General features: G+C 31.2%; 3 protein-coding genes and 1 pseudogene across 5 annotated transcripts in view; 2 read left to right on the forward strand and 2 right to left on the reverse strand.

The window, feature by feature from the left end:
- Window positions 1-166: 166 nt before the first annotated feature.
- On the forward strand, window positions 167-2,077 carry LOC139090320 (uncharacterized). The gene is made up of 4 exons (XM_070640086.1): window positions 167-213; window positions 544-1,031; window positions 1,088-1,634; window positions 1,698-2,077. The coding sequence occupies exons 2-4, from the start codon at window positions 701-703 to the stop codon at window positions 1,978-1,980; spliced, it is 1,161 nt and encodes a 386-aa protein (XP_070496187.1). The 5' UTR covers window positions 167-213; window positions 544-700; the 3' UTR covers window positions 1,981-2,077.
- Window positions 2,078-2,719: 642 nt separating this feature from the next.
- LOC139090311 (N-lysine methyltransferase SMYD2-B-like) lies at window positions 2,720-4,310 on the forward strand. The gene is made up of 3 exons (XM_070640076.1): window positions 2,720-3,304; window positions 3,362-3,905; window positions 3,968-4,310. Exons 1-3 carry the CDS (start codon window positions 2,815-2,817, stop codon window positions 4,290-4,292), a joined length of 1,359 nt encoding a protein of 452 aa, XP_070496177.1. The 5' UTR covers window positions 2,720-2,814; the 3' UTR covers window positions 4,293-4,310.
- Window positions 4,311-4,379: 69 nt separating this feature from the next.
- LOC139090358 (CCR4-NOT transcription complex subunit 11 pseudogene) lies at window positions 4,380-5,057 on the reverse strand (annotated as a pseudogene).
- A 304-nt stretch (window positions 5,058-5,361) lies between these two features.
- LOC139090166 (uncharacterized) overlaps window positions 5,362-25,119 on the reverse strand; it is a 47,336-nt gene continuing 27,578 nt past the window's right edge. For all 3 annotated transcript variants that reach the window (XM_070639890.1, XM_070639891.1, XM_070639893.1), the window contains 10 exons: window positions 18,449-18,719; window positions 8,869-9,161; window positions 7,814-8,798; window positions 7,643-7,727; window positions 7,249-7,402; window positions 7,090-7,188; window positions 6,863-7,024; window positions 5,979-6,005; window positions 5,800-5,837; window positions 5,362-5,708 (listed from right to left, as the gene is read on the reverse strand). In XM_070639890.1, coding sequence (XP_070495991.1) covers window positions 5,575-5,708; window positions 5,800-5,837; window positions 5,979-6,005; window positions 6,863-7,024; window positions 7,090-7,188; window positions 7,249-7,402; window positions 7,643-7,727; window positions 7,814-8,798; window positions 8,869-9,161; window positions 18,449-18,559 — 2,088 coding nt within the window. In that variant the 5' untranslated portion in view covers window positions 18,560-18,719 and the 3' untranslated portion in view covers window positions 5,362-5,574. The remainder of the gene's footprint in view (window positions 5,709-5,799; window positions 5,838-5,978; window positions 6,006-6,862; window positions 7,025-7,089; window positions 7,189-7,248; window positions 7,403-7,642; window positions 7,728-7,813; window positions 8,799-8,868; window positions 9,162-18,448; window positions 18,720-25,119) is intronic.

Consider the following 25,119-nt stretch of genomic DNA (forward strand, 5'->3'; position numbering starts at 1 on the left):
ATGAAAATGGAAAATTCTAGATATCATAAAACATAACGAATTATAAAAAGGTTGAAAATTTTGAGATTTCAACCAGTGACTGGATAGAATTTCAACCTACGTAAAAATACGTACGTAATACGTAAGAGAACTTTTGAAAAAAAATTTAATTAACGTTCCGACGTACCAATCAATTTCGTTTTTTGGCAATTGTCTATCTAGGCTAAAGCACAGGTAAAAAACCGCATTTAAAAAGCTTAATCTATAAAAGGAGTTCGTTGGCAGACGGACATGTCAGGAAAATGCGCTTTAAATTGGAAATTTTTCTAATTATCAAATAAACGGTCGTTTTATTTTTGAATATTTGAGGTTAGACCAAAAAATACTGCAATTTTTGAACAGAACTTTTTAATCTAGATCATAGTGAGTTATTTAATTAAGAAAAATATTGTTTAATTAGTTAATAATGAAAGTTCAACAATTGTCTATTGACTATAAGTCTGAGGAGAAAGCAGTGAAGTTCAGAAAAGAAGGAAATAACTTTTTTAAAAATAAAAATTACAGACTTGCACTTGTTGCATACAATAAATCCATTGCATATGCTTGCACAAGGAAAAACTTAACACTGGGCTACGCAAAAAGAAGTGCTGTTTATTTGGAAATTGAGTTTTTTGATGAATGTCTAAAAAACATTGAATGGGCTCGAGAGAATGGCTATTCAATGGACAATATTGCAAAGCTTGATGAACGAGAAGAAAAATGTAAGAAATTCATACTTGAAGGACGAAAGAACACAGATGAAGATCCATGGAATTTTTTCAAATTATCATATCCTGCTAATAGCAAAATCCCTTGGATTGTTGATTGCTTGGAAGTTCGCACGACCGAAAAGTATGGTAGAGGAATTTATGCTACAAGAGATTTAAAACCTGGTGATATATTGTGCATTGATAAATCAGTAATTAACTTTATTGAACAAGATGTCTTTTACCTCCATTGTTATAATTGCTTTAAAACTTCAATGCTGAATTTGATTCCTTGTAATCAAACAGGTAAGCTAACTTATAGGTTCTGTTAGTCAGCTTTTTGACCATAATTCTTATATTAGCTTCAATGATGTTCTGTTCAACTGGATGCATGGAAAATTTCTATTCTAAAAGTATTGACATGGAACTGGCATTACATGATGATATAAAACTCCTAGCAGAAATTTCAGCACCATTTGGAGGATATAAGAAGCTTGATAATTTCATCAGCAAGACGGACTTAAGGGACCTTAAATCAACAATTTTTGACTATGATTTTAGCAATCCTGAAGATCCAGAATATCAAAAAAAATTAATGATTTGCTTATTATCTTTGCAAACAAACTCATCTTACCGAATAAGCGAAGGTTCCTGTAACATTTATAATTTTGTATCAAAAAAGACAGCAAATCATATTTTAAATATTTATAGTATGAACACTCCAAATGTTATTTTTAATATGTTTGAACAAAGATGTGAAGTAAGACATGGTTACTATATTTCATTATTTCGATCTTTAATCAACCATTCCTGCTTAAGTAACGTACAATTGATTTCAACTGACAATAAGACAATAGCATTTGCTACTAAACCAATCAGAGCAGGAGAACAACTTTTTGAACGGTATTTGTAAGTATTCATTTATGATGTACCTAAATAACTTTATTAATTTTTGATTACTCTTGTTTCCAGTGTCAAAACTAATTCCAACATTTTCACTTTTAAACAAATGACGATGGATTGCTTTAATTTTATATGTGATTGTGAGGGATGTCTAAACAATAGACTTTCAAGATTTATTCCATATATTTGCCCTACTATGAACAGAAAAAATTTGAGTATGCAAAAAAAAGGATTGGATTCTTGCTGTTTAAGTCTGCAGATTAGCAATAATGAAAATGAAATTTATCTTACGGCGGCTATACTTTTCGAAACTTTAAGAAGTCTAGCTTGGTTTGCTACGTTTCCATTTTAAAAATGTTATATGAAAATTTTGAAATGCAAGAAAATAATCCATTTGTATGACTTGTTAATTTTTAACTTAAACAATATCCTTATTAGTAAAGGATTTTAAAGACAATATGAAAACTGACATTTAAAATCTTAATAAAACGATCAAAACATCTTTGGAAATTATATTTTTCTATTGGATAAAATTCATTTACTTTCAGATTAAAAATTGATCCTTGATCTCTTAGCGATCGAAATTTAAATTTATTAACGGTTTTTTAGAATTTAAATTTTATAACGGTTGTTAAAATTTAAATTTATTGAAAGCAACGCTTTAAAAATATTTTTATTTTGTTGACGGAATGAAAAATCATTAATTAACGTGCATAGAGATGGTTTTTTGCTTACAGACTAATCTATACCGGAATAACTTGATGAAACAAAGCTAATGCTTCAAACTAGAGTTTTCTACGAGGTGTAGTTGCCGAAATCACGCCCCTTATCCAGTCGGGGAAGTCACATTACTGGATCTTGTTTTTTACCGCATATTATTCAATTTTTAATCGCTGAGACAAAGACGCGCTGAAGTGACTCGATAAGAACAATTACTTTTGTAATTTTTTCAAAAAATGTGTTAAAAATGAATTAAAATTAATTTTCCAAAATGTGTATTTTAACACCCCTTGGATGCTTTGATTCTTGAACTTCAAATTGGAAAATTATTTTAAAGGTAAAGAAAGTTTAATTAAAAGTGTTGTTAATTATGAAGAATAGTCGTTCGTCTGTGGCTTTTAAGTCGGACAAGAAGTCCACTGAATTCAGAGAATTGGGAAATTTAAAATTTATTAAGAAAGAGTACATGGCAGCTTTAATTGCTTACAATAAATCTATTGCATATGCCTGTACAAAAAATGCTTTATCATTAAGCTACGCAAATAGAAGTGCTACATTTCTGGAACTAGAGTGCTATGATGAATGTCTAAAGAATATTAAATGGGCACGTGAAAGTGGATATCCTGAAAATAAATTGTCTAAACTCGATGAACGAGAACAGAAATGCAAGAAATTAAGGCTTAAAGGAAGAAATAATAAGAATGAAGATCCATGGGAATTTTTTAAATTATCATATCCAGCCAACAAAAAGATTCCATTTATTGTTGATCGATTGGAAGTCCGCACAACTGAAAAATATGGTCGTGGAATCTATGCAACAAGAGACTTAAAAGCTGGTGACATTATATGCATCGAAGATCCAGTAATTTCTTTTTTGGATGGTAATCATTTCTACAAACATTGCAATAACTGTTCTAAATCATGCATGTTGAATTTGATTCCATGTAATAATACAGGTAAGTTTACTTTAGTTCCATTTATGTCATGCCTTAATGTAAATCCTTTTTATTCAGCCTCAATGATGTTCTGTTCAACTAAATGCATGGAAAATTTCTATTCAAAGTATGAGAATATCCTGTTGTCATTAAATGATGATATGAAGTTATTGTCAGAAATTGCAACACCCTTTGGAGGATATAAGGAACTTGATGATTTCATCAATAAGACAAACACAAAGAATCTTAAGAAAACAATTTTTGATTTTGATTTGAGCGATCCGCAACATCCAGAATATCGTAAAAATTTAATGACATGCGTATTATCCTTACAACCAAAGGCTAATCATCATGTCAATGAAGATAAAGTCATTTTTAATCATGTATCAAAGAAGACGGCAAATCATATTTTAAGTATTGTTCCCAATAATTGCTCAGGAACTTACTATTTGGATGGAGAACCTTCAGTGCCAATTGTAGCTGGTTCAAAAATTTCATTATTTAAGGCACTCATTAATCATTCCTGTGTTAGGAACATCCAAATGGTAGGAATCGATGATAAAATTGCAATTGTTGTCATGAAGCCTGTTAAAGCTGGAGAGCAAATTTTTGATTGCTATTAGTAAGTATATATGACCTAGATATTTGCATCATACTTGATACTCATTACTTCTTCCTTAACAGCGATAAATACTCCTTTACACATGACGAGAACCGAGATCAAATGATGAAGCAATTCAATTTTAAATGTGATTGCCACGAATGTTTCTACAACAGCTTTAACCTGTCCTTGTCCGTGACTTCATATCCATGTCTGTTTATGACCAGGAAAAACTTTACTACTGCAAGAGAAGTCCTAAAGAATAACTGGAATTACATAAATAGCAATAAAAATCCTCAAAAGAATTTCGATAAGGAACTGATGAATACTTTAACTTTGTGTACATTGGGATATTATGCTACATTCCCATGTGAAAATGATTCTCATTCCATTTTTCCATTCATGTAAGGATGTAATTTTATTAATTAATGCATAAAAAGTTGTCAATTGAAAAATAAAGTTTAATTCTTTTTTAAAGTAATTCCAACAATTTTATTAATTAATTGATTTACAGATCTTGTATAATTCTGTTGCTTCCTTAATTTTACTAAATGTAATGCAAAATGCCTCAATTTCAATAGAAAATTCCTTAACATTGATTTTCTTCTTGCGGACTAAACTTTGAAGGAAGACACAAAGTATTCGGACTGATCGTTTTTGAAAGGACTCATTTGTCATTTTTTCGCATGCATCAATGCAATTTAAAATGTAAAGTTGAAGAAAGTCTGTTGGAAGTTCTATTGTCGATGTTAATTTATTAACGACTTCCAGTGAGTTTAGAGACATGTTTAATGCCGTTTTGACTATTGCACTCAAATAATCTGTTGACACATTAGTTTTCATTAAAATGGCTAGTACATTATATGCAAGCGGTGGATTATACTCTATTAAATTGGAGATGTTTCTAGGTGTTATGCCAATTTTATGGATCACTTCTGGCTCTTTCTCCAAAACATCCAGTAAAATTTTTTGATTATTTATTGTTATTGTCTGTTTGAAAGCTTCAGCTGTGATTTTGTGCAGTTCCTTTATATTATATTCATCCTTGTAATATATTGGTTTGAATTCTATATTGTTAGTTAAGTTAAACCAAATCATTTCATCTTCAAAGTCTGCAATTGGTGGAATTTGGGAGAAGAATTTTGGTAAAGCAAACGAGTTCTTCAATGGCATTTTTAACTGCAAAATAATATAATTAAGTGACTATATAAGAGTTAATTATAGATTCTTACCGACAATTTGTTCTATCAATAAACTCAAATGAATTGAACAAAATTTGTTCAGTAATCCAGAAAATGTTTCGTTAAGTTTAACGAATGATAAATTTCAAATTTATTTTGACCGTTAAAATGTATGAATCATCTATTTTAATTAAAATCGAGTTTTTTCTGTAATAAAAATATCATTTTAGTATTCATGAAATGGATGGACATAAATGTTACATGTCCAATAATAAAAGAGACACAAAACATAATAATTTCATAAAAATATTATGTACAATTGTTTTTATTACTCTCATATAGTTTAATTAATATTCTTGTCATTCATCATTCATAAATAAAATTTAATAATACAAATAAAAATATTAACAGACAAAAATATAGAATTCTTTATACATAAAGTTATGTGATTGAGTTGAAAACATGTTGAGTCTAGCATATCCGCTACCATGTCAAGTCAAGCTGCTCACTTAATATGTATTATTGTTCTCACATAGTCCATTGCAATTAACGATTGACCAAATAAAGTCGACATAATTCGTAATTTTTGTGTAAATTCCAAATTTATTTTTCTTCCCACAACCATCACCAAAGCTTGTGATACCTGCACACATGTCGTGAAGATGACATGAAAGAAAGAATTGAAAATTTAGATTAATAAGATAAATTTCTACTAGACTTAATGTAGGCTTTACCGTAAATCGTCCATGGCTTGTTAGTTCTCTTTGGATCGCTGTGAAGATTGTAATAAAAAAGTTGGATTTAATTGATTAATTAGGTTGAAGCACTAAATTAGGAAATAAAAAATTTCCATGCATTAACGCTTACACATGGAAATTTATTCTATTAATATAATGACTAAATTGTTAATTACCGGCATAAAATGGGTCCACCAGAGTCACTATAAATTAGAGATTATTTTTCATTGATTATTTATTGTTCGATTGGAGTTGGGGAGCATTCATAAATGACGTCAATTAAGAAATCTCATTTGTAGGCACTTTCTCGAATATTACCATCAACTGACTGTCACAGTCTGCTCAGGCTTATGAATTAAAGACACTACGATTACCAATGCCTTTAAACCTAAAGTTTAGAGTGGGATCCGAGTAGGGGTGTCGAACCCAAGTCCTAAAACGTACCCCAAATCCATAAAAAATTAGCGACCTAATTAATTTAGAAATAAATCTAATGATGCAGAAATGTTTCATAGGACGGGATGCGTTGAATGAAATCCTAAATTTAGTTTAAAATTGGAGTACCTTTCAGATTTGGGTTTCGAACCTCCAGATCCGAGCCATTAACAAGCTCTGCACATTACAGAGACACGAGTACGTCGAAAGACCTGATCCACCCTGCAATGTACCCACTCGATCGGTACATATTAAAAAAATTGTACTTAAGACCAAGTGGCCTAATGCCGAGGTGGGAACATTTCAATATGTGCTGATCGGACCAGTTACAATTCGGCTGCGCATGATAACATAATACAGTTACTAGTATATCCTGTATAACTAAGAGTGGAGACTCTTTATGTGCCAAAGACCTCAAAGCTACACCCAAGACACGAATCGAACTTCGTGACCAGGACGATTAAATGGAAAAAACATCGAAAACCCAGGATCTTTGGCACGTAATGCTAATGCTCTACCATCTATCCCGATGATACCATTTCACCTACAGACTGTCACTGTAACTTCCTCTTAATATTAGACATCATTTATGAATAGTCCCCAATCAAAAATTAAAATATTTTACCCAGAACAGGTGTCTCGTCGATGACTTCCCGCACAAAACATGTTCTTCGTTATCACATAGTCATAATAGACATTTCTGCATGCATCATTCGATATTATAGGAACCTCAGCTTCATGAAGTAATGCAGTACCCGACTCATCTGAATGTTTTCGCTTTCCCCATCTGTTGATTTGATTTATGTCCATTATTAATGCATAATTTAATTTAAAAATTATTAGAAATCATACCCGATCACTTTACATGACTGCCCAACAGGCAATTGTTGTGACTTCTCCGGTAGGCATGCAAAGCCTATGAAATGTGATCTCTCAATGCTTTGCGGTAGTCTATCGATGATAATTTAAAGATTTTTATTATACTTAATTTCTTAGTGATTTGGTACTTACTTCAGCAAGGCTATGTCACTATCGACTGTTTTCTTATTGTACTTTGGATGCTTTATGGATGTTTGAATTTTAAATTCAATTTCACTTCCTTCTTTAACGTTCAAATTATGTTCACCGAGGATAACATAAAGACGTTTTCGGACACAGTGGCTTGCTGGAATTGACATTAATTGAATTAATAATCATGAATTTTAATTTAATCGTTGGATTTAATTTAAATCCTAGGATTTATTTTTGATCTAAGGATCCAGAGATTCAAATTTCAATCCATTTGCTGTCAAATGCTGTTAATTCCAATAAAATAGAATAAGCAAGCAGAAGACCGATCCAAACGACATTAATTCCACAATCTTAATACAAATCAAATTCAATGACTTTACGATGCATTTCTCACCTGTTAAGACCCAATTTGGAGATATCAGAGTTCCACCACAAAATGCTTCTTTATAGCGATTAAGAATTGCAACCTGCCATGGCCACTAAAGATGATATAATGAAGATAATAAAGAAATTAGCATAAATCAGTTCATTAATAGTCATCAGAGTTAATTAGTTAGCTACTCACAGCACCGCGTCTTGCTACTTTTCCACCGATTATTTTTAGTGTAAAATCTGAATTTTTATTGCGAATTGATGGAAATCCACATTGAAAATTTTGTGGACGATTGTCTAATAAGCTTGTTTTATTTTTTCTCTTTCCAGATCCATAAAAATTTGAAATGGAATTAGATAAAGGTGATTCTGTTCGACGTGATGCTCTTGGTGATCGAGTTGTTGTTGTTGTTGTTGGAACTGTTGTAGTCACTCGAGTCGTTGTCTCAACACCATTTAATTTAGTAATTTGGGTGCTGATCCATTCCTCACAGAAGCTTCCTTCCGTATAGCAATAAGCTACTTCTCGGATAATGTCATTGCCGCATATCTGTCTGGCATGCGGTCGACATTTCTTGTATCGTTTCGTAATGCACTTTGGCGAACATTTACTCCATCGACTCCATTTACTATAATTTGATACAGGCTTACGTGGAGCTTCAAAAACAGCTTTAATCTTGCCTCTTTCAACACCAGCCTTCATATCAGTTTCTTCATCGAATTCATCATTATTTGCATTAAAATTATTGTTGCTGTTATCAGCTATATCACCATAGTCGGCGTCTATATAATCTTCATTATTATTATATGCTGAATATCCACTTTTTAATTTGATGGAATTTTTATGAGACATGTGCGAATTATAGAATGTAAGATTTACTGGTAAAAAGAAGCTCTGCTGAATATTACCAAGTTTACGTCCACCAGACTTTCGATGATCAAACTGTTTATGCTGATAATCTCCTTGTTTTACGACTTTCATAACAATACGATTGCTATTCTCCATTTCATGGCGTCTAAGTCTCACATCATCATCATCATAGTCAGTCATATCATGCTCATCGTCCGCAATATATGGATCAAACTGATCTAATTCAATATTTTTATTTTTATTGCGTTTCTTATGCTTATTTTTATGGATATTAGTTTCGCTATTGCTTTTACTGTTTCTTTGACATCTGAAATGATTTTTATTAGGTATATAAATAAGACTAAACATCCAGTTGACTGGATTTTTATAAAACTTACAAGTACTCTTCACAGATTCTTTCCTCAGTTTGCTTAACACTCCCACACTTTCTTCTTTTAATGCATTTTCTAGTTCGTTTCTGCTTACATCGTCTATCACAAAAACTCCATGTACTCCATGGCGTAAAGAGACTCGACTTTTTATGATCTGATACTTTTTTATTGACTTTGTCATCTAAATTTATATGAAATATATTCTCGTCACTGTTGACTTCACTGCTATTGCTTTTCAGTCTTGTCACATTGCTACTGGAAATTTGTGATGATGACTTACTTAATACTACATCATTAATCTGTTGAGAGATGAAAGGAATTAAATTATTATTGAAGGGAATTGAAAATTGGCTGAAATTCAATGTTGTTGCAATTGTTTCTCTGCTGAATTATGGGACATCTGGTTAAATTCAATGAGTATATTAAGGAGAAGGATAAATTGTTGAGAATATGTCAACTGTCATTTAATATTCAAATTATATTTACAAATACAATTAGTTGATTTCCCCTTTTACAGTTGTTAGTCCCCTTCATATAAATATTTTAGTCTGTTTTCTAATTTCAAACAATAAACATTATTAAAGTCGTTTGGCATAGTTTTGCCTGAGTTATTATAATTAAATACACTCCAACATAAAGACATGACCATGTCCTCTAATCTAACAAGGAAGGCGAGTTTTTTCCGAAAAATTTGATGGATACATCTTGAAACTTTCAAAATAGTCTAAATTAGCTAGAAATGCAAAAAATTTAAGAGCGATAAGTACAAACCATCACTTCCATATGCTTAATGATCTCGTTAAAATACGACTAATTTAATTAATCTTTTCAGGAAGAAAATATGAATCGAATTTCAAAGGAAAAATTTTTAAAAATGGAATAATCTCTTTTAAGCTGAAAACAAAGTCGTATTAGCCTTCATTCTACGTTCAATTTATTGTCTAATTGATCCCACTTATTAGACTTACGGTCTCCTACATCTTGTTTAGCTTTAAATCTCAACAACAAGTCAAATGATTCATCAATATGATTTTTAATTAATCATTTACAGCATCAATAAATTAGTTCTAGCAATTAAGTAAATCTCTATTTCCATAATAATTTACTGCCACTTGTGTAAGTCCACAATTATAGCAATAAAAAGTTCAATGTCGAAAGTTTTCTTTCATACATTTTAATGGCAGGTGATTTATATGTCAGGCATAAACATGAAATCATTGCGGTGCAATGTCTTGTAACATGTAAATCTTGTGGGGTTAATGCAACAGTCAATTCCCGAGCGACAGAAATTAAGAAGGTTGTCATTTTGGATAAAATTCAAATCATTTTTTTTAACAACAAATTTAGTCTATTTGTAAAAATTCCAAAGTGGCAACCATATGGACGTCTATAGACTGATGGAGATGGTTATGGACTTAGCAAGCAGTTGTCAGCGATAGAGCCAGCTTCAGACGCAATCTATAGGAAGCCATGGATAATTTGATCCATATGTCCAGCGAAGTAAGGAAGTAAGTACATGGACGCCAAACAGAAGCGACTTCCATTTGATGTTGATAAAGAAGGTTTGTGTTTCTCGGGATTGACAAATGTCTTTCAATGAATTGACTTTAAAGCTTAACTTTAAGATGGAAAAATATTTTCAATTCATGTTAGGAACATCAAATAAACAAGCCATAAAATGAACATCAAAAATAATCTCAATATAAACACATGTGACTTAAAATGTTTACTGGATGGATTCAACTTTTACATAAGAATGCTAACGTGTAGGTTACATATTATTAATAATCGATTCTCATTCATAACTAGTTGATCAGCTAATTTCCAAATTTATACTTAAAATATGAATTAAACTACACAAAAGAGATTGCCAACGACACATAATTTGGCAGACTTGATGATTAAATGTAAATTTGCTGGATCTTTTAAAGATTGAACAAAAGCGACAAAAGTGTGTTAATTCATAAGTGATTTTAGAGTCGTAACTTAAATGATTATTTACTATAAAAAGAAATCATTTTTTATAAAAATTTTATGATGGGATTGAAGCAAAAAAATAAAACTTTTATTGGTCATCATTAAGTGATTTAAATATTATTGAAAATAGACACAATAAATATCTATCGATTTAGGGTGTTTTGATGAGAAAAATGGAGATGTTCAATCTATTTGATTGGCCGTTCATTTTAAAATGCTAAGGTTTTTTCTTACTGATTAATGTGATTTTTATTTAAATTTTTCTTTTGTTTAATAAAATGTAAATCATAAGTTGCTTAGTTTATAATTGAAATATGACGTAAACATTTTAAGTCTTAATTTGATTGGAATCAAAATGATGAGTATTTCCGGATGTTTACTACGGAAAACAAATGATTTTAATTGTTTTTGCAGTTTTTTCTTCAATTAAGCACAATTTGTTGATCTAATTCACTAAGTTTACTGAAATTTTTGAAATTTCATGAAAAATTCATGAGAATTTCATGACCTACTTGATCAAATTTTATTGAAAAACTAAATAAAAAGGGGAACTCAACTACAAAAGGACTTTTAACCATGTTTGTTACAAAATTCAAATATCAAAATTCCGTTAAATATTAATTATTTCTATTTTTTAATTCCTTTCCAATTCTTTAATATTTCAACAGTCAATTCCATTCCCAAAACCATCATGTTCCATTTAAAAGTCCCATTAACATTGAAAAAAGCCATCAGAATCATCAACACAGAAAGAATTTCAAGATACAAAGTCATCACATTCTCTTCCTCTATTCACTCTCTACTGGCTGTCACATTTGATACGATAATTGACAATCGTAGTAATCAATACGAGACAGTAAAAGTCAATATAATGAATTTATTTTTTGATTAAGTCATAATTGGTCACAATCAGAGGCCATTTCTTCTCCTTTCAAATACATAAATTTGATGCTTAACAAGAGTGTGTTTTGATGACGATTATGGATATTAATGGCATTGGCTTCTCATTCTGTTTTTTGTTAATGAAATGGACGAATTTAATTACCATAAATTGACTAAAATAATTCTTTCTTCAGCTATGATAATCTTAAATAATGTGACATAAGTGTTTTCTTGTGTAGAAAATTAAGTTGGCGACAGATGCAACAAAAGATAGATGTATAGAAGCCAAGAGGAAATTAACTTCAAATTAATAAATTGCCTACTTTAATGGGATAAATTTTGAATGGGAAATTCATATTTAAAACGGGTTTTTATGAAGCATAAAGGCTTTAGATATGCTACATTTTTCATTTTGCATCTGCATTAGAAATACTGCGACCAAGTATGATGTGTTAGGTCTAAAACTGAGAAATAGCTGAGAAGTAAGATTTTTTTAATGCAATAGTTTGGACAGTTGTCCTACCTAGTGCAATCAAAAACATACCCAAGTCACAATTGACATCGGGCCCGTCGTGGACACATTTGGCAATGTCAAATGGAAGTCGCCACAATGTGGATTCTAAGAAGAGACTTTATCATGTGTGTATCTCGGGTACGTGTATCTCGGGAACGTTAAAGGCAAAAGGAGTGTTGGCAGAAGGAAAATTACTTGGCGTACAACAGTAGAGAAGGAAGCAGAACAACAACAAAAGAAGTTAGCAGAAGTAGCCGTTATAGCCTGGAACAGAGATCTGTTCAATCGCTTTATTAACGCCCTACGATTCACAGTGGATCAATAGGAACCAATCATCATCATCATCTCGGGTAATGGCATATGTTTGAGGTAACCAAGGTAGTAACCCGAAAAGCATATTTCAATTCCCCGGATGCTGAAAAAACATGTATTCCTTTTAATAAACTCATGAATACGCTCATTTAGGTGAGTACGCTTATTGTGTGTTTGGGTATAGTATTTACAAAGGAATGCCTGAATATTGGCTCAAAAATGTGCTTAAGCCACCAGAGAGGCTAGAGAATGCTCTAGCACAGAATTCCTACTACAGAATTCCTACTACCTAATTTAACATACATTAATCATCCATCATTTATCATCCAGTAAAGTCAAATCATCATAAGAATCATTGCTCTCACCGCCCTCATGCCAACAATAAATTTTATTTTGTAAATTTTTTAATTTGTTTTTCAACTAGAATCAATAACTCACATTTAACTAAATGTCATTATTACATTCGTTTTCGAAAGAGACACTTAATAGACATGTTTATTGCTTTTTAATAGCTTACATTGACGGAACGATAAAAATATTCCATCAATTATGTTTAATGAAATTAAGGTCAACAAATTGCTCATTGTTGAGATTTTGGATATGAAACTTGAGATGACTTTGTTGGCATTTATTAAATATATGACACAACCTGAATGCTTTTATTTGATATGAAATTCTTGGAACTACATAAACGCCTTCAGATTTAGAAGTTGTCTGATCAAAGCACACTTTGCAAAGTGTATACAAATCGACCTTTAAGTCTCTTGCATGTTGGACGATCGTCTGAAACAATAACACATAACATATGTCGCGGAATCAAACCACAACGGAACAGATAATAACAATAACAATAAGAATCAGTGAGAAATGATTTAAAAACATAAGTTATGAATGAAATTTGAGTGCGCTATGTTTGGTAAGTTTTGAATAATGATCATGCACAACATCCACGCATCAGCAGGAAATCTTTAACACCAGACAAACAGATATTAATGTTCGCTCTATCTTGCCAGCAAATATTCATGAATGAAAACTTCTTTCATTTCCATTTCTACTCATTTGTATTGCCTGTAGGCGAATGTGAAGAAAAAAAAAACGTATTGAGTGAGTGAATAAGAGACATAAACACATTTATTCGTCATCATGTAAAATATGACAGTATAAAATGAGCAAAATCGAATCGTTAATATTTTTTTATTTTTATTCCTTCTCATCTGTCTCCAAAGAGATAAATGTTTGTTACCAAATCCATCAGTAGAGCAACAATAATATAAATATACCTTACACATGTCTATTGAGTTGATTTATGGTAATGTCTTTATTTGATCGAAAATATAAAAAAATATTATTTATTTCATGCAATTTTAAATGTCTTAATAAAAGTAAGTGTAAAGTATCGCTGAGGAATGTTTTGTTTACTTTATAGTTATGTCACATAAACATATTGCAACAGATTGTATGTAGGGTTATGCGGAAGCATTATGCTTTGACTTGTGAATTGACGTGAAATAATGTATTTAAAGGCAGAGGTATGTGATGTACATGCAGGAGATGCAATTTTGACATTTTTGACACTTTAGTTTGACTACTGGATTGATTGATGGATTAACTGCATAAATGACATTTTAGAAAGGTAGTTATTGAACGTCAAGAAGTGGAAGTCAGGAATGGAGCTTCAGAAGCTTCATGGCATAGATGAATGTCAGATTAACGTGCGAACTGATAATTTGTACAATCTAGATGACATTCAGGAACAATGTTGTATGGAAAGGATCTTGTCATAATCAAAGTTCTTCACAGGATTAGTAAGTAAGTAATTAATTACTCCAGAGCAACTGCTTTTGAATATCCATCGTAAGATCCAGTTTTGGATATTTCTTAATCAAATCTAATGTTGAGAATATGCTAACGGCTACTTTATATTTAAATTATATACAACTTCAATTAGTTGGTTTCCCCTTTTATAGTTGTTAGTCCCCTTCATATAAATATTCAGTCTGTTTTCTATTTTCAAACAATAAACATCTTTCTTCGCGTGAATCCGCAAGTATATCTTCAATTTTGCAGCAAAACATAGCAAAAGTCAGTTCCTAAAGACCATTAAATCCCATTTCCAATAGAGTTTCCAACAAACCAATTAATTTTCTAGTCTAAATTTTAATCATCCGAAAAATTAATTAACAATAGCCATGATTTCCATTTATGAATTTATGGATTAATCTCTCAATTTAACAGACATCAATATTATGTACCGCAAAATGTCTTAATTTCTTTTATGGCAAATTTTTTCAATTAAAATCTCCAACTTTATTTCCATAAAAATTTCTTCCTTATTAATCCCAAAAAGAGAAGAATTTATGAAGCTAAATGTCTCATTTTCATTTTCGACCACCCACATATGCAGCTGAGAATTTGGCTTTTATCTTTTTGGAGATGAAATGGCAAAGAGAAATGAACAACTTGAGAGGTACAATGACTGTTTATGTCAAATTAGTGTCATGAGAAACTTCAATTATAAATCAAAAAGCATGTTAAAAATGCTTCACGCAGATCCATAAGCACCTCTTGTATGTTAGGGAAAATTCAATGCTGACTTAAATTATCAATAGCATGTTAAAGGAATCAGTGTCATAAATTTTGATAAAATCTTACTGGATCTTCAATTTTTATTTATATTTTTGAATATTTCTGTCCAGGATTTAGGTTATGATTTATAATGGACACAAAATTTAGTTAAAAACGAACATAATTGCATGCTGTGAATGATTAAGGAACATCCAGCTTAATTAAAATTTATAATTTTTCAAATAAAGTTCAAAGTCATCAAAATGCAATTTTAAAACTTTAAATGCAAGCCTCAAATCACGTCATTAACATTTGCACCTTCATATAAGCATCAAGTCACATAAAGTTGCGGCACAGCAATTGTCATTTAATTGACCAAAGCAGAAAATGTGTTTACAGACAGCAAACTTTTTTATGACTTGAGAAATTTTCATCAAATGACTATAAAAATTGTTTTTATGGATATTAAAGAAGCCATAAATCAAGCTTGCAATTATAGAATATATAAAATTGACAATATGCGACCCCAATTGCTAGTAATTATTCAATTTTCTATTTTAAATTAAAGACATTTATGTCACTTCTGATATGTCACATTGTTAGTCACTTAGTTTGCAACTTTGTTCCTTATTTACCAATTTAATTGAAGACAATAAATTTCTTCATCATGAAAAACAATAAATTTTTTGTTCCTTATTCTTATTTGATAAATGAGATATTGAAAGCAGCTTCATATTCAGAACGTCATCGAGAATCAAATTTCAAATGAGGGGCGTCGAGAATCTATTTTTAATCCACATTACTCTTCATCCCGAACAGTACAATACGATCAACATAATATATTGCCGTTAAGGATCCATCAGCCGGGCATTGGCAAACGATAGCCAGCGATAGAGCTAGTTTAAGGCGACATCTGAGGGAGGTCATGGATCACAACTGATCTGTACGGTCAGAATACGAAGTAAAGGATCGACATCAGCCGTCACAGTGTCATCAGAGCAACTTTGCTTCTTACTGCTAATATCAGTGCTATAACAAACAGTATGTGTTACTCGGGAATGCTTTTATTGTGCGCGCATCAACATCAAACAGCTCATAAATCAGTTTATGTGTGAAATTTAGATATTCCCTCTTTAACAACTGACGACTTCTGTTTCTGATTTCTTTGTGTCTTCCACAAACTTCTGAAAATGATTCTACCAAAACAGAAATTCTTCATCATCTTCAAAGTAGAATAGAACATGTGTTGACATTACATCAACTTGTGGAACTTATCAAGTGTCTTTTGATGATATTGATGCTGAGTGATGGAATGGGAAAGATGACAGACGTGATTTTTGATTTTTAATTGAGTTTTGGAACTGAAAAATGAAATTTTGGGGTTGCTTCTGTATAAGACTGAGTAGACAATTCTAACATGCAATGAGCGTGCTCTTGAGTAAGAACAATCAATGTAATTGAGAATGAATCTCATCTATTCGATAAACTTAAGTATGTGCAGCAGCAATTGAATGCTAGCCCGACGTGAGATGGACATGTTGACATAATGTCTAGTTAATAACTAGACTTATGGTCGACTATAAAGACAAATCCAGCATCCAACGAACATTCGGGTTAATTAATCTTCGACTCAGAATCTAACCTAATTATCTAATCTAATCATTGCAATATCTAACCTCAGAACCTCAAATTTACCAATTGACACATAAAAAAATCTATAAATATTTTGATTGTTCTTGTCATCAAAATGTATGGCATGAGTTTATGACAACTGATATAAAATTTGATGTTTCAATTAAAACAGATCAGATTAAAAAAAAAGATGTTCCTGATGAATGAAATTTTGTCTGCGGTAATAAAATTAAGAATCTAAAGGCACTTCCAGTATTGTAATAAAAATTCTGTCCATATCTAGGCGAAATAAGTGGCGCCTTATAGCAATATAAAATATGTCGATTATCTAACGTAATTTTATAGCCAAAAAAACTCTATCGTAATCGCGGATTTCCATAAAATGTGGGACATTTAAGTATTATCATGATACGCGTATAACGAGATTCACGGACTTGCTAATTTATTTAACAGAAATTAAGAAAGGTACAAAAAAAGATTCAAGATCATCCAATTTTTTTCAGTCAGTGACACTAAAGACTTCATGTTTAGCTTGTCATAACTTGCTCATATCATTTTAAGTCCAATAAATCTTTTGATATCCAATATTTTATTTTAAATCAGCCACATTAATCAGTCGTAATTTCTTCCAGATGATTTATCATCGCCATTTAACATCAATTTATGTGTTAACATTTTATCATATTGTGAATAAATTACCGTCACTTACTCTTTTTAGCTTTTAAACTGCGTTTTGTGAGGAAAATTTAATGTTTTTCATCTTATTCTCTTTCTCTTTCACTTGATATGCGAAAAGGCGATGCGACAATTATGAATTACTAATGATACTTCCTGGATTATAATCGTTCGCTTATTTCTTTCGTGCCTCGAATGTCATTTAACAATTTTAAAATTTTTTGCAAGTGAAGACAAGTAAGGAATTACAGCATTAGAATTATTGATGCGCATTTTTGGATAGATCTTGAATATTTGATTCTGATTAACGGAATCAGTTTAGTATTGGAATGCTAATTTAGAGTGAAATTTTTCAGGTTACCCGAATTTTTTTAACTTCGAATACAAATATTGACGCGAATCGTTTAGTAGTTAGGGTAAAAACCGTATTTTTCCGGGACCGGCGAAACGATATGTATCAAACATATGAATAGTCTCAGATCGTGATTCAACGAAATTTTTGGAAGTCTGGGTCTCGAACCATCTCAATATCGAGAATTATTAGTCACTAGTATGTGAAAAGTAAAGAATTCATGACCTAATAAAAAGCCGACATTTGGTTCTCAAAGGAGAGCTGGCTTTAGGACGCTTAAGACCCACGTGTGCCCCAGCCAAGGAAGTAAGTAAGAAAGTATGTGAAGAACAAATAAATTATTATTTTCTTGATTGTTTATCATTTTCAATTCTAATTCCTTCACAAGACAATCAGATAAAATTATTTCACAATATCAAATTCCTGAATTATCAGTACCTACATAAAGAAAAGTGATTGTAATTGCAATTTATGTGATTGCTTTAATTTCAGAGAGTTTTGTTGCCACGATTTTAATCATTCTCATGCTGTGCTATAATAGCCATTCATTTGTGTTCACTTAAATATGAAATGGCAATGAAATTTCTCGCCAATTAAACAACAGAGAGAATCAAGATGAAAAGTTGCAACAATGTGTTAATCGCTTAATCCACTCATATATGAATAAATGCACTCACCTGGATGCTATGCCCTAACGATAATATCACTAATATAAAAATGACTCGGCTTATGATGCTATTTAATGTCACATGATGTTGTAGCATTAAAATTTTATGAATGAAATTCATTTTTTTCTTATTTTATATACAATTGATGCTGTTCAAATATTACTTTGTTCACTTTCCAAACTTCCTCTGACGATAACTTCTTCTCTTCTTTATCATTTGATGATAAAAAACATCACTAACGATCACTTTGAGATTCCATTAGAGATTGTCATATGATGCACTGTAAAAATAGGAAGAAAAATAAACAATTAAGTAATGACTTTTAATTATTGTCACAGCAATTGTCATAAATAATTGCAACAAGCTTATTTAATTGATGATTGGAATTTTAAAATGAAATAAAAATGACAACAGAATGAGAAGTAAAATGTGTTTTTAGAAATTTATGATGATCGAACGGGAAATTCATATGTTAGGCATTAAGTTACAGTGAAAAGATATTTATGAGGTTTGTGTTTACAGATTCACATGGTGTAATGACAGAGTTGTAGATAGGGTTCGGACATCTACAGTTATTAACAGTTATCTACAGTTATCTACACTTATCTACAGTTACAAACTGTAGATAACTAACTGTAGATTTTTTGTTCAAAACGAAAATAATCGTTATAATTTTTGTTCAAAAATCATTTGTTTTGATGAATTTATATCAATTTCACCAACTTATGAATTGATTTTAAAAGCACTAGAGAGAATCACGTCATTAATCAAATTTTTGGTATCAACAACCTTTAAAATCAAAGAATTTACGTAAATAAATATGAATTTTTCAATTTTTTCGTTGCTGAGTCTTTAGGATTGCTTGTGACGTGCAATTCTTTCACGAGATCATTCTACACTGGCTAAACAATCTTTAAAACAGCTTCTGTTGCTACTTTTCTCTCTTTTTCATACAAATTATTCACAAAAAACATATTTAGAATTTAAACCAATTAAATTGATAAATATCAAGAATAAAAGGGTTATGGAACAAATTTATAGCCTAAATACACTGTTATTGATGAAAACCTGCAACAAATTAGTGTATTCGATGCGAATAAGGAATAAAAAATTTGTTTGTTTACAAAATTTTCAGATTTGATTAACGGATTTTTTTTCATTTGAAAATTTATCTACAGTTTGCAAACTGTAGATAACTGTAGATTTTCTGTAGATAATCTACATGTTAATAACTGTAGATTATCAGTTAGTATTTTTCCGAACCCTAGTTGTAGACATTGTTGCTTGAATAATCATAGTTTATTGCTTATTTTTGATGAATTTGGTTGAGAATAACTTAACGGTTATCTAAACTTTTGAAATTTTTCAACAACAAATTTTAATTTTTTCATAGTTGAACTCCCTTTCTTTGTAAAATTTAGTTTTTATTGAGATTTTAAAGAGTGAATGTCTTTCTAAAATTACAAAAGAATCAATTACATCATAACAGAAGCAACAATTCTGCATAAAACATTGTGAGTATCTAAACAGATCAAGGAGTTCTTAGCTAAAATTCAACTTAAAATAAACATTAAATTCAAGACTTTTTGCCTGATTCAGGCTAAAATTTCTCCAAAAACACTCCAATCTCCTCATAATTCAAATAACAACACTGTCTAAAAAGTCTCAAGCCCATCTTTATCAAACTTGTTAGCTTTAATATCAAGCATTATAAACTGTTGATCTTCTTGAATAGAAAATCCCAATTTGATGAATGAGCATTTAATTCACATCTTTAAGTCATACATTAAGAAGAAAATCCTTCAACTTGACATCCAGTTTCTTAAATTCTCTTTCATTTAAGTCTATCCAATAAGCCTCATATTCAAGAGTTTTATTGCCCCTCTTTTGTCTTTAAATTTTAAGAAATTATGCATTTATTGAAGATTATTCTTCATTTTAAATGATTTACGATGGTTCTTTTCATATATACAAGCAGTTAATCCGATCAGTTTGAATGAAATGATGTTTACTTTTAAGACTTAACGTTTATGAACTCATCTCTTGTCATCTTGGGTATTATTCAAGTGCTTGCTGCATATGAATGGATTAAAACTTTCTTATGATGTACTTTATTAGGTCAAAAAGTTTTATTTTGACTGAATTGAGTGCCGAAATTGAGGAATTAAATTCGAAAGTATGTTCATGGTAACAAATAAGCTGCTATATCCTTTAAATAATCGATAGTCAATCATTATATCATCAAATCATTTTAATATCAATTAACAATTTCATCAGAATGAAATTTTTCATTCCTCTTAAATAAACTTTCAATCAACATCACGTCTAGACAGTCGATTTTTAATTTAAATAAAAAAATTTACATTAAGTGCTCGATTAATGTGAATTTATGTATTACATTTGTATGTTAATCCTCAATCGATGATGCTGAAATTGTAATAATGTCAAAACAATGGAATTTTTTCGAAAACATGAAGTTATTTTGTGCTGTGGCATCTAGTTGGACTTGAATTGAGGTTATCATTGTGATCGATTGGATAAAATTTATAAGAATTTCATTAGAAATGTACCCAGTGAAGGGTTTTTAGGGTCAAACCCTCTCGACAATTTGAAACTTAAGCCAAACTTAAACTATGCCTTTGAATTTCATCAGAAGAAGGTACGGTACCTGACAGTGTTTCTAGGGTTTCTGAAAAACCACGTATTTTCAAAACCGCGGTTTTGCGGTTTTCCAAAATTGCAAAAACCGCGGTTTTTTGCGGTTTTCAATTTTCATACAAATATATGAAATTTTTTGACAAAATTTAAATTTGGAGTTTTATGCATAAAAGTATTAAATCCTTCTATTTTCCTCCTTTTAATTTAGATTCAATTCCAAATTGGTTGATAAAATAGTCTTAAAATTATTTGTTATAAAAACTTTTGAAATTAAAGTTGTTCTTAGCAGTTTGCAAGATTTTAGTCCAGTTTTTTCAAATTAATAGAAAATTTAAATTTATTTTTGAAAATTTTTCTTCCAAAATTTCAATTTTGTGGATTTAACTGAATTTTCCATACAAAGTTCTAAAACTGCGGTTTTTTCTTTCAAAACCGCGGTTTTTGAAAAACCGCAATTTAGGGTCAAAAAGTGCGGTTTCGCGGTTTTCGTAAAACCGCTTCCAGAAACCCTAAGTGTTTCTCAAGATATATGTCGTTGAAATTTTTTAGAAATCCAATGAACCTTATGCCGTATACGTGACTTACCACCAAAGCGTACTGTGGAGAAGAAAAGTTTGGACACCACTGGTCTGCACAATTCTCTGTCAGAGAATACTTTTTGTGTCACTTGGAATCAAATCCGGAAATAAGAATTCGGTGTAAACTAGGGTTCGACAATTAAATGCAAGGATGCGAATAATTTTTGCAAGTCTTGTATATAAGTGCTTGAATTTACATATCCTTTTCAGTTTAGCTTTGGTCGTCGTTGTTAGTTCCAGACTATCTCTTTGGGTATCTTAGCGTTTGGTTTAAGGATAGCTAACTCCTGGTTTTAACCAAGATCTTGCTTGACTCCGCTCCACTATGTGACTTGGATTGACGGTCTCCACCACGCGAAGATGAGTTTGATACTTGATGTGGTTAGGCTAAGTGCAGTACGTAACTGCATATGTTCCGCATTCGCACACCTCACGGAGACCAATGAGCAAATAATCTGAATCTAATCATTTAAAATTCTCTATAACTCCCCCAAGGGTTTCCTTTAGACTTGTCATAAATCCAACTCAGTATGATCTTTACATTTCAATCAATAATTCAGTTCATACTAGTCTAATGTATACACACACTTAACAATGAAAAAGTATTTCAAATGACCTCGCAGTTCCTCCACCTTCACATAAAATTACAAAAAATATTTCCATAGCTTTTATTGTTTATTTTAAAAGTTAGAAGATGAAATGAAATAAAATTTGATGTTGTTGAGTTATTTAACAAAAGACGATCAGGAGAAGAAGCATATGTAATTGAGTCATTGACTTCAAAGTATTCAAGCGAAGAGTCTGATGCTCTTTTTTGGAAGCTAAAAATCAATTTTTCATTTTTTTTAAAGTCAGCGATGTCTCAATAAAGTCTCATGAATATTCATAAAATACGTACAGGCCATAACAGTAAGAAATAAAAACTACATCGAAATCTCAATGTCAATACTGCACTAATTAAATGAAAGTCAAAAGATCAGGATTAACAATAAACCGTGATATTCAATAAAAAAAATGTTTTTATTCGTGGGGGCTCAAGCATATTCAATGATATGATAAACGATTATGCTCACATGATATGTTGGACACAGTCAATATTAAATGCCAATTATAAACGCACTTAACAGCCATAAATTATTCATTAACCGCTTTGCAATAAAAATTTTTATTTGCTAGCCTGATTGGGGTTTGGCATGTGCGGTTTGGTTCGTCCGGTTTGGCCTTTTTGGCTGTTTGACAAGTGGAACCAAACCGGACGATTTTTATGATCTTTGGTTCCAATTTTGGGTTTATAGAATTGATGACATGACTAGAATGGGGTTAGATAGTGACGCATTGATTAAAGTGTGGCAGTTAGCTAGAGACTAGCACAATTTAGTAGGTAGGGTACTGTTCTGTAACTTTTTTGACGGCATGACTACAAATTGTCCTGATTACACTGCAGCGGCTCTTTTTGCCCATTTTTATGGTGAGAAGTGAAATTTGCCGCTTGGTACCTTTTAGACAAATTGACACAAACTTCAGAAATTGGCAGTTTTTTCCTGGATTTATTCTTTATAAGGTTAATGTAAAGAAGCTGTCGATAGAGACAGTATCACACATAATATTGGAAATTGGCAAGCTGTAGCCAGCGATAAAGCCTACTTCAGGCGCTAATTGAGGGAAGCCATGGATCAAACTTGATCTGTACGACCAGCGATGTAATAAGTAAGGAGAATGTACTAGTTTTTGCAAAGGTACTCGAGAATCCTTCTTAGGAATCACAACTGAAGATGTTGCGTCACATGAACGTCAATGTATCATTTCTCAAACACTTTTAAATATCACTTGAAACTCACTTCCTTAAATTTTATAAACGAACGCACTCAAATGCGCTCTAAAGCTTCATCCCAATAATTTCCTTACTTGCTAAATTCTCTTTCCTTTCATCCCATTCATAAAAATGCGAAATATTTTATTTATACAAAAACTTGCATGATGTCGATGCTGGTGATGTGATGTGTTGAGATATATTGAATAAATTTATCATTTATTTGTGCGATCAAAGGAAACAGAAAGAGAGAAAAAGGAGGAATGTGCAGTTTTTAATGCTTTGAAAATGTATGTAAATTTATGCAAATTAATATGCAATTAAATTCAATCAATTATTTAACAATATTTCATAAATGTCGTTCCTGCATGTTTGTGCATTTAAGTGTCGTCGAATTGGCAAACTAGTAAAACTTGTCACTAACAAGCTTAACGATCACAGCTATTTGTACAAATGTGTTAATTAGATGAAATTTTCAAAATTGGCACTAATCAAAATCAATCCACAAAAAAGGTTACTAAATGCAATATTTACATTTTATATTGTCAGTTCCTTAGCAGACGTACACAACATAAGTAACGTAATGGATATTTCCATCCAAAAATTCCTCGTGTACATGCCTAAAGTAATTATTTGCCAAATTCTTATAAGAAGTGAGAATGCTGTAATTTAATGCCTACTGCCACTATAAATTGACACTATTTATGTTTATCATATGGATAAGAGATATTTTTAGCACATTGGAAGTGCTAATTATCAACACATGATCTCATTTATTTGCACAATGTGTAATAATGAACGTGCGTCTCAAGTCATGCTTTATTATCCGGGATTTGATTCCAAGGAGTCTGTTTGGATAACGACTGAGATCATCTGGAACTTAAACATTTATTGTATGCCTTCTTAAAGTTGCCATCGACGCCAGCTAGAACAAATTTGTTCTGAAGACAACAAGCTTCATGTCAATAGTAATGGATATGATGCCTATTTGTCCAGTAAATATTAAATATTTGTGTGACTCTTAGTGACGCGCGAAGTAATGACTTGAAGGATTGACGCGTCATTGAGTGTTTGTAGTCAATAAAGCTGTTTATCTATGTTATCTGCTTAGATACGTCTAGCACATGTAAATTTTCATAGGAACAATACACGAATTTTCAGCTGTACTGAATTCGCAAAGAGAAAGTGCACGACTGTGTCTCATTTCCTTGCTCTCAATAAATTAAAACAAAACAGCATCAACAGCAACAAAATTGTTTTGTGTCTCAATCTTTTCCTCATTGATTCTACTAAATTTATTAATAGCACTGCATTGAAATAAGAGAAAATTAATATGAGATAACCCAAACAAATGTACATCTAGTCAGACTTAGCATCTCTAGCTTTTAGATCATCAAACTCATTTGTTTTTTGTTTAGCATTGTCGTAAATTGAAATGAGATGAATGAGAATAAGAAAAATCGACAGAATGTTCATGCAGGTCAAGTGTTTTTTGCAATGTATTCGTCGTAATAAAATGTTTCATGACTTATTGGCAGAATAGTCATTTTTCGGGGGAAAGAAATGAGTTGTTATTAACCGAGATCAGTGCTTCTCAAACTTTGTTCCGCGACACAACAGTTTTGAATGAAAAT

Source organism: Chironomus tepperi, unplaced genomic scaffold (assembly GCF_022539635.2).
Source record: "Chironomus tepperi strain 1889 unplaced genomic scaffold, CSIRO-AGI_Ctep_v1 contig_217, whole genome shotgun sequence".
In the NCBI taxonomy this organism is placed as follows: Eukaryota; Metazoa; Arthropoda; class Insecta; order Diptera; family Chironomidae; genus Chironomus; species Chironomus tepperi.